The sequence below is a fragment of the Vulpes vulpes genome, chromosome 10, assembly GCF_048418805.1.
Source record: "Vulpes vulpes isolate BD-2025 chromosome 10, VulVul3, whole genome shotgun sequence".
In the NCBI taxonomy this organism is placed as follows: domain Eukaryota; kingdom Metazoa; phylum Chordata; class Mammalia; order Carnivora; family Canidae; genus Vulpes; species Vulpes vulpes.
In genome coordinates, this window is record NC_132789.1 from 97,136,189 (window position 1) to 97,146,245 (window position 10,057).

The 10,057-nt window shown below is 45.5% G+C and overlaps 1 protein-coding gene across 3 annotated transcripts; it reads left to right on the plus strand.

The window, feature by feature from the left end:
• The first annotated feature begins 1,297 nt into the window (after positions 1 to 1,297).
• NPY5R (neuropeptide Y receptor Y5) lies at positions 1,298 to 9,375 on the plus strand. Of its 3 annotated transcripts, none has more exons than XM_072724979.1 (2): positions 1,298 to 1,323; positions 7,701 to 9,375. In XM_072724979.1, exon 2 carries the CDS (start codon positions 7,710 to 7,712, stop codon positions 9,048 to 9,050), a length of 1,341 nt encoding a protein of 446 aa, XP_072581080.1. In that variant the 5' UTR covers positions 1,298 to 1,323; positions 7,701 to 7,709; the 3' UTR covers positions 9,051 to 9,375. The 3 variants fall into 3 exon arrangements, with proteins under 3 accessions (XP_072581080.1, XP_072581081.1, XP_072581079.1); XM_072724980.1 differs by lacking the exon at positions 1,298 to 1,323 and adding an exon at positions 1,828 to 2,061; XM_072724978.1 differs by lacking the exon at positions 1,298 to 1,323 and adding an exon at positions 2,481 to 3,069.
• Positions 9,376 to 10,057: the final 682 nt, after the last annotated feature.

Sequence of the window (10,057 nt, forward strand, 5' to 3'; positions counted from 1 at the left end):
AGAAATTCCCGTGGCAGTGTGTCCTGTACTGCCTGTGCCAACGCTGGAGTCAACACAGTCTAAGAAGGAAACTGGTTTCTCCCCAGTCACCCTTCCTGACACTCCATCCCTCAGCTCCCTGGCTACAGAGGCCGACCCTGCCTGCTCTGTCAAGCATTTGGGGAGAAGGTGCTAGCATTCCAGAAATAAAATAGAGAAGGATGAAATGGGAACTAGGTTCCCTTGAGGTATTTAAAAGCTCTTGGATGACTCTCTGGCCGATTCCCTGCGTATCAGACACTAAGATGCAGCACAGGGGCCCAGGAATTTTTGTTCACTTCTGCTAGATTTGCAGGTTGCCTTGCCCCGGAGGGGGACAGTCCCCTCCAGACTGGAGCCCCGGCCCCAGTGGATCACACTCATCACCAAACACTTGTGGCTGCGGCCGTGACATGATCGTTTTCAGGTTTGAAATGTACAATAAATACAATCTGTCGCCTGCAAGGTCGCGGCTACAGACACGTGGGCCTGTCTGCGACTCTCCAGTGTGTGTCTGTCTGTCTCTCCCCCCCCCCCCACCTCCTACACACACACACACACACACAGAAGCCTCCAACACCTGCCAACTAATGACTAACGAAAATAAGGCGAACCTGCAAGACAGATTTGGAAACTCTGGGGATGGAAATCACGTTGAGAAACAAAGGGCCAAATGTTTGGAGGGTATTGGGGTGGTTGTGGTTTTTCTTTTTTTTTTTGACCTATGACAACCCTTCCCTCCCCCCCCACCACCGGCCGTCTTTGTGTCTCTGAGCAGTGCCAGCGCGGGTTCGGTCCCGCCTGCCTGACCCCCAGCCGTCGCCGCCATCAGGGGACCGCAGCCCCCGCCCCGCAGGTGCGCCCACCCCCGTCCCCCCTCCCCGCAGGTGCCCCCTCCCCGCAGGTGCGCCCCCCGTCCCCCCTCCCCGCACGTGCCCCCTCCCCGCAGGTGCCCCCTCCCCACAGGTGCCCCCTCCCCGCAGGTGCGCCCCCCCGTCCCCCCTCCCCACAGGTGCCCCCTCCCCGCAGGTGCGCCCCCCCGTCCCCCCTCCCCGCACGTGCCCCCTCCCCGCAGGTGCCCCCTCCCCGCAGGTGCCCCCTCCCCGCAGGTGCGCCCTCCCGTCCCGCTCCCCCCGCCCCGCAGGTGCGCCCCCTCGTCCCCCCTCCCCGCAGGTGCCCCCTCCCCGCAGGTGCGCCCCCCGTCCCCCCTCCCCGCACGTGCCCCCTCCCCGCAGGTGCGCCCCCCCCCTCCCGCCTTCGCACCAGCCTCGGCGCCAGGCTTGGCCCTTCCTCCTGCCGAAACAGGTGCAAAGGAGCAGCGTCCCCTTTGGGGGGTTCTTTCTTTCTTTCTTTCTTTCTTTATTTGTTCCGAACAAAGGGAGAACCGGGCCTTGAAGCGTGCTCTGGGGAGCCCCAGCCCTAGGCGCTGCCCCGGCGCCCCCACGTCCTCCCCTCGGCTCCGCCAGGCCCCGCGCCCCGCGGGCAGAGATCCCGCTGCTCCAGTTAACTTGGCCTCGGCCGGGGGGGGGGGGGGCTGCGGGGGGCCCCGGGGAGCCGCGCCCCGGTCCCGGGGGGTGGTGGGGGGCTGGGGGCGCGGCTGGGAAGGGGAAGGGGTGAGGGAGGGCGCGGGGGAAGGGGCGCCGGAGGGCGGGGGGATGCGGGGGGGCCGTGGGGGGACTGCGGGGGGGGCCGAGGGGCTGCGGGGCCGCGGGGCGGGGGGTGCGGGGCCGGGGCGCTGCGGGGGGCCGGGGCGCTGCGGGGGGCCGGGGGGTGCGGGGCCGCGGGGCGGGGGGTGCGGGTGCCCGGGGCTGCGGGGCCGCGGGGCGGGGGCTGCCGCTGCTCGGGCCCCGCCTTGGCCGGGCGGGGAGGCGGGCGCGGAGCGGCGCCCTGCAGCGGGTCCCCGGGGTCCCGGCGGCGTCACGAGGTCCGAGGCTCCTCTCCGCGCCCCCCGCCCCCGCCCCCCGCCCCGGTCCTCCCCTGCCGCCGCCGCCGCCCGCCGCAGCCGCCAGCGCGTCCCCGGGAGCCGAGGCGCGGGCGCCCCAGGTAGGGCTGCAGCCTGCGGGGGCCGGGGTCGGGGTCGGGGTCGGGGCCGCGGGTCGGGGCCGGGGCAGGGGCCGGGGCCGGGGCGGGGGCCGGGGCCGGGGCGGGGGCCGGGGCCGGGACGGGGGCCGGGGCCGCGGGTCGGGGCCGGGGCGGGGGCCGGGGCGCGGGCAGGTGCTCCCCGGTGCGGCGGGCGCGGGGTCCGGGGGGGGCGCAGCCCGCAGGCCGGGCCGGGGCCTCCGGGAGCGGGGACCTGCCTTGAGCCCCAAGTCCCGAGCCCTCCGGCGGGTCTGCGCGGCCCCGCACCGGCTCCGGCCGGGTCGAATCTTGAATTTCGGGTTTTTCCGGGGGGGGTGGGGGGGGGAACCGCTGTTAGAGCTCAGGGGCGCGCGCCCGCTCCCGTCGGCTGCAGCCGCGTTCCTCTCCCGACCCCAATTCTGCCTGATTCCGGCTTTTACAAGGGGTCCTGGGGGAATTTGAGGACCTGGAGACGTCGCGGTTGCTGGGGGTCGGGCCAGGGCTGCAGGGCAGAGCCGGGATCTCGTCGCTGCTGCGGGGACCAGGATCGCCCAGACCTTGAGGGTGATGCCTCCCCCGTGAAAGCAGGTGCACGTCCCCAGGACGGGAAATACCCGGACAAAGGAGGCTCCTGTAGACCCGTGAGCGGGCTCTCGCCATCCCGTGAATCCCTGGCAGCTCCTCCCATTACTCCTTTTAGGAACTAGCTACTTAAGGCCCATCCGAAACATTTCATTTGTCTTGGTGTCAGCTACAGATCGATTTTTATAAGGAAACCACAGTATCAGAAAGTTCCAGCGAGCCTGCGGAGACATTGCTTTTTAGCAGTCACAATGTGACAAAGAACTTTTTTTTTTTTTTTTTCACTTTTTTTTACCCTGAGGATTAAAATTTGAGGTTGCAGCCTGGGAGCCCTGATGGTGGGACTGGAGGTAAAACTAGATACAAAAGAGGAAAATGTCACCAGTAAGCGCAGCAGAGGTTTCACACTCGGTATCAAATTTCTTCTGATGTGATATTTCGTCTTTAAATGTTTATTTCTGGTTACAGTATCAAATTTCTTCTGATGTGATATTTCATCTTTAAATGTTTATTTCTGGTTACAGTATCAAATTTCTTCTGATGTGATATTTCGTCTTTAAATGTTTATTTCTGGTTACAGTTCATAATTCCTCTGGCACTCTAAGATGAAGAAAAGTATACTTATTACATTACTTGTGTTACATATAAAGTATTCGTGTTGCATAAAATTGTACAGTGTCCCTTATAATAACGCTTGTTATAAAAGCAGATCATAATTAAACAGATCTACATTTCCATGACAGGTTTGCTTATTGTGCTTTTCAGGGAAGTGAAAGGGTAAATTTAAGAAAAGAAGCCCTTTGTGCTTTTTTTTTCCCCCCTTTCATTTTAAAGTAGCTTCAATTAAAACTGATTTTCAATTAAAAAAACAACAACAACAACAACAACACAAATCTCACTGGACAAACATTTCCTACTGTTTGAAATATCCCCCTGGCTACTGTCAGGGAGGAAGAAGTTTTTCTTTGCCCAAAGTTCTAGTTGGACTAAGAATTACATTTCCGTGAGACACATTAACAGAAGAAAATCAAATCTAGCTTCCTACCTACAGGGAATCTACACAGACACGGAAATCCCAAAGAGAGGCAAAATGAGGCGTATATGTCATCCTGAGCTAAGGAGAGGAGGAAGAGAGGAGAGCCATTAGCGGGAAGATGAGAGGAAATGTTTGGAAAATGCAGGTTGCTCTGTTGTGCAGCTGGGTTTCTTAGGCAAAAAGGAATCTCTGTGAGTAGCTCTTTTCCTGGTTCAGGTCCTCTAGCTAAATCTTTCTTAGGCATTTGGTGGGGAGGTCAGAGTTTCTACCCGAGTCTTTTGGGTCTTGATTATTTTCAGCTCCAAATACTCTACATGCCATTGGGTTGCCCATTCCCTTCCTTGTCCCGGCCCCAGTGCAAATTGCTCTAGTTGTGAGAAGTCGTTGGAGCAAAGAGTCACAAAATGCCCATTTAGTGTGGAGCATGATATTAAGTGATATGTGTATTTTTGCATGTGGATGGGATGGGTTGGACTGGGGCTAGAGGGAGAGCAGCACAAGGTTGGCTACAGTCACACCAAAATCAAATGAATAAATGAATGTTAAGTGAGGGAATGAATGTTAGGAGAGGGGAAAAAAAAACATAAAAAAAATGATAATTTGTCAATCTATCAATAGATGCAAAGAGGCATCCATGATATTGAGCAACAGTGTTAAGTGTTCATGCTGTTGTGAAAAAAAAAAAATCCAACACTGGCAGTCAGGAGAATGTCATTCATTCATTCATTCATTCATTCATTCATTCATGATCATTTAGGCCCTTTTATATCTCAGGCACTTGTAGTCTGTAATTACTCATCATATAACCTTGAAATAACTCCTCAGAATTCCCCCCACAGTACCTTGTACCGTGTATTTGTTATGTTTATGGCAGAGCCTTGCGGACCACATCACACAATAATTGTTCAATAAACGCTAGTTGAATGAATAAAGGCAGGAACAACTAATCTCTCTTAGCTATTCCTTAATAAAAGGAGCCTCCCCTTTCAAATTATATATAAAGTAGTGTTTTTTAGGGAGGGAAAGAAGTGTTGCTCTCAGTTTGTCCTGTGTCCAGTGAATACTCAGGATGGCATTTCCTTCCTCTGCTTACTAACAAGGCAATGGTTTTTATAATTTAATGAGTTCAGTGTTTTCTGCGCTTGTTTTATAGAAAATTTTTAGTGACACACCGAAATCTGATGTACTTCTTTTACATTTAAATAAAAACATATGTTGTAAATATTTTTTTGCTATTTTAGCTTTATGTTGCTTTGTCACTGAAGAGACCTCATTCAAAAATTTAAAGTGCTAAACTATCCCCATTGTCAGTGGATCTATCTCCTTATTTCATTGTAGGGCCATTTGAAAACCTGTCTAATTTTCGTGGTTCCAGCATATCTGTGTATGTAACCAGACATATACGTGTGTTTACATACATATGGTCATACACTATCCTGAATTTTCTTGTATTCCCTGGATGATTCATCCCTCTTCATTTAAAGCTGGGAAAAATTAAAGTGCTTTTTAAAATGATGAGTAAGAGTGTTTACTTAGTATCCATCATGTACACCATCACTCCATTAAGCATCATTTCTATCATGAAAAGAATTAAAACATTTTCCTTTGTCTCCATTAGGGTCTAATTGAGAAGACTGACCACTACACTGGAGTCGAACCGAATGCTAGACTCAAAACCACATTGTTTCTATTACCGTAAATTGTACTGCATTTCCTCTTCCTTCGAAAAATTTTAGACAGTAACATTTTACTTTAAGGAGGTGTCATCCTCTAGTTACATGTCCCAAGAAAGCACAAAGCCGTTCTAGAACCAACTGCTCAATTTCTCTTTTGTCCTCCTTCCTTACAAGTAGTAGTGTCCTTCCTTCTACAAGCTAGTAGAAAAAGCCACCAGTAGCCACTGATCTACAGCGAAAAAGAGTTGTCTCAAGAAACTGAGTCAACAGAAGAACTAAGTGGGATCACAGTAACAAATGACCTACACGCATTATAAATGTAAAAAGGATTATGAACGAGGTTGATAACCAGAGGAATTGTCAGAACCCAGGAAATTAGGCAGAAAGGCCAGTCAAAGCTACTTTGATTAGAAGCTCGCTAATCTGTACAGAATAGTTCCTGCGAGGTTGGTATGAGGACTATCTGACTCTGTAGGCCACGAGAGTGACCCTGCACCCGTTTACCCCTTTTAACTTGGGGCAGTATCAATGTAAATTGTTGGCTAGTGCCTAAGAATGAATGAATAAGATCCTGAGCTTTTGAATTAATTTATCTTTAAAGGGATGTGCTTAGTTACCAGAAAGTAATTTAATCAACATAGAATCCGTTGTCAAAGTTCTGAAAAACTTAAACTTTCAAGTTTTCTCATAGAACAATGATGCCTATATCATCCTATTTGAAACCTGCTGTCTATAAACCTGAAGTTAAAATTATTTATAATGGATGTATGTACACAATAGGATTTTCTATTTGGAAATATTTTGGATCAGGACCTAAAAGTCCCTTATAGGGTAAAGATAATAGTATTCACCGTTAATTAAATATATACGTATTTTTATAGTTTTAACTATAGTTATCCAACTATAGACCTAGAAATACGTACATAAATATAAATTGAAATGTAGTGTAAATGCTTTTTAAATTTGCATTATATGAGGATCTCTATAACAACATGTATATCCATCAGAACTAATTAACTATTGCTGTCCCGAGTATTCTATAGGAAACTCTTGTTAAAAAAATAATAGTGCCTACTTTTTTATAATACTGTCAAATCTCTAATGTGTAGCAGGAAATAAGAATACCATTGTGCCATCGATAATATTACACTGTTAATTTTGTTTGAAATGAAAAAGAACTTATACTGGGGTGTGATATTAGTATTACTTCTGTATTTAATTTTAAGATCCAGATTTTCCTTAGACAATATGAATTTATTCCATCTTTTTAAAGTGGAAAATTAGTTTCAGTTTTTAGGCCAAAAAAATAAATAGGTAAATTTTGTTTTTCAAAACACTAGTGGACTGCTGGTCAGTAGCTATCCTAACTCATGATAATCTGGCACATCTCAAAGGACGAAGAATTGATCATGGAACGACTGCCATCTGGTATTGTACACACATAGTCAACAGTACAGCTTGATAAACACTTAGTTAAGTGCCTACTGTATACGCCGAAGTCCTAGGATAGTGTTTCTACACCTGAGAAGCTTACATTTGAACACTGCACGAACTAGATAATATTTAGGATACAAGACATTTGCTTGAATTTTTCCTCTTCCCATAAATATTTATTTTGTTTGAATTTTTCATTTTTCCATAAATATTTATTTAGCACCTACAACTGTGAAGTCACTGGGCCATGGATTGTGGTAGATACCATGATGAATAAATAACAATTTTCTGTTTTCCATTGCTTATAAGTGGATAAGGTAGGCTGCTATGTATTTTAATTGCATTGCAAGGCAAATTGTGACATATGGCATGAGACAGCTATACACAGAGCAGTACAGGGGTTCCGAAGAGGAGATCGCATCCAATTGAGGAGACCCCGGAATGCTTCAGGATAGATGACTTTTAAGTTTGACCTTGATTGAAGTTGGAAACCAGCAAATGTTTTAAGATAAGATTATGTGACCACACCAGGAATAAGCACCTTGACTGGATGAATAGTAGTAACGAGCTATTGTAAATTAGGTCTCTTGAAGTTCTTATATACTTCCCCTTTCATTATATCTATATAAATTTAAAAAACAAGATCTGTGACTTTAATGAAAGTTAATACATCATAGGAATGATGATAGACTCAGACTCACTGTCATTGTTATTAGGTGATATTTGTTCTGCACTTGGAACCAATGAAAGACCTCATGAAACCTTTTTTTTTTTTTTAAGGAGATTAATAAGGGATGCAAACAAATTGTAAAATGTAGTCTCCCTCTCAGAAATGATTTATCGTAGTCATGTAATTTTTTAAAAGTTGGTAACTAATGTCTTTTTATTCCAAGCAGGACTCTAAGATGGATTTAGAACTCCAGGATTTTTATAACAAGACACTTGCCACAGAGAACAATACTGCTGCCACTCGGAATTCTGATTTCCCGGTCTGGGATGACTATAAAAGCAGTGTAGATGATTTACAGTATTTTCTGATTGGACTTTATACATTTGTAAGTCTTCTCGGTTTTATGGGGAATCTACTTATTTTAATGGCTCTCATGAGAAAGCGTAATCAGAAGACGATGGTAAACTTCCTCATAGGAAATTTGGCCTTCTCTGATATTTTGGTCGTGCTGTTTTGCTCACCTTTTACACTGACCTCTGTCCTGCTGGATCAGTGGATGTTTGGCAAAGTCATGTGTCACATTATGCCTTTTCTTCAATGTGTGTCAGTTCTGGTTTCAACTTTAATTCTAATATCAATTGCCATTGTCAGGTATCATATGATCAAGCATCCTATATCTAACAATTTAACAGCAAACCATGGCTACTTCCTGATTGCTACTGTCTGGACACTAGGTTTTGCGATTTGTTCTCCCCTTCCAGTGTTTCACAGTCTGGTGGAACTTCAGGAAACATTTGACTCCGCATTGCTGAGCAGCAGGTATTTATGTGTTGAGTCGTGGCCATCTGATTCGTACAGAATTGCTTTTACTATCTCTTTATTGCTAGTCCAGTATATTCTTCCCTTGGTGTGTCTAACTGTGAGCCATACCAGTGTCTGCAGGAGTATAAGCTGCGGGTTGTCCAACAAAGAAAACAAACTGGAAGAAAATGAGATGATCAACTTAACTCTTCAACCATTCAAAAAGAGTGGGCCTCAGGTGAAACTTTCCAGCAGCCATAAATGGAGCTATTCATTCATCAGAAAGCACAGGAGAAGGTACAGCAAGAAGACGGCATGTGTCTTACCTGCTCCGGCAAGACCTCCTCAAGAGAACCATTCAAGAATGCTTCCAGAAAACTTTGGTTCTGTAAGAAGTCAGCTCTCTTCATCCAGTAAGTTCATACCGGGGGTCCCCACCTGCTTTGAGGTGAAACCTGAAGAAAACTCGGATGTTCATGACATGAGAGTAAACCGTTCCATCATGAGAATCAAAAAGAGATCCCGAAGTGTTTTCTATAGACTAACCATCCTGATACTAGTGTTTGCTGTTAGCTGGATGCCACTACACCTTTTCCATGTGGTAACTGATTTTAATGACAACCTCATTTCAAACAGGCATTTTAAATTGGTGTATTGCATTTGTCATTTGCTAGGCATGATGTCCTGTTGTCTTAATCCTATTCTGTATGGTTTTCTCAATAATGGGATCAAAGCTGATTTAATTTCCCTTATACAGTGTCTTCATATGTCATAGTTCTTCATGTTTACCAAGGAGACAACAAATGTTGGGATCGTCTAAAACGTATTCACAATAATTCTGTATGTACAACAAAGAAATTTTAGTAACATGAAATTTAATTTATGTCTAAGAGTTCTGGATTTGAACGTCAGTTCGTAAATATGTGGAAGACTGTTTCAATGTGTTATATATATAATATGATGAATTCATTTAGTTGTATAAAGTCAGTCTCAAGGAAATCTATAATTTCACTTTAAAAAGTCGTTATATTAACTTTCGTCTTGTCTTGTGAACAAAAGAATTGTAATTTTTGTTTAAAATAAAAGTCCGATCTAACCAACTCAGTGTTTTTTTTTTTGTTCAAAATTATAATAAATAAAAATATTTTTCCTGCGGATCATTTAATTTCAAACGTGGGGAATATAACTTATCTATTTTTCTTCCTTTCTAATTCAAAGGCGTCTTAATATTTAGTTTGTGAAAATGCAGAAAACGTTTAGTAAGATCAGCAGGTCATAAGAAATGACAGATGTATGCCCAAGTCATGATTATAATTGTAAGCATTGAGTACAGTTTGGGCGGGAAAACACTTATTTCCTATCATTGATAATCGATCAAATTGTTCATTTGCCCCCACAAATGTCTAGAAATACACAATTAATTTACCAAATAAAAATAGATCTCAAATCTTTTCTAATCCTATACCACATTAACACTACCCAAGAAGGATTGTTTTCATATACATCTTTTATAATCTGAAATGTGAAGTATAAATGGAATCTGTATTTCCAAATATTACATAATTTAAAAATACTTGAAGCGTCCACAAGGGGAAAAAAGGTCAATCTTTTTGGTCAGGATATAGAATGATCGATAGACTTTGTGCTATTTCAGTACTGAGGTCTCATATGCTATCTTACTAAACTTTTAAATCAAAACTTTTTATTTATTTCAGCCAGTTTTTTGAAAAACTGAGTCCCTGAAAATCATTGAATATTTTCACAAATGGCTCATACATGCAA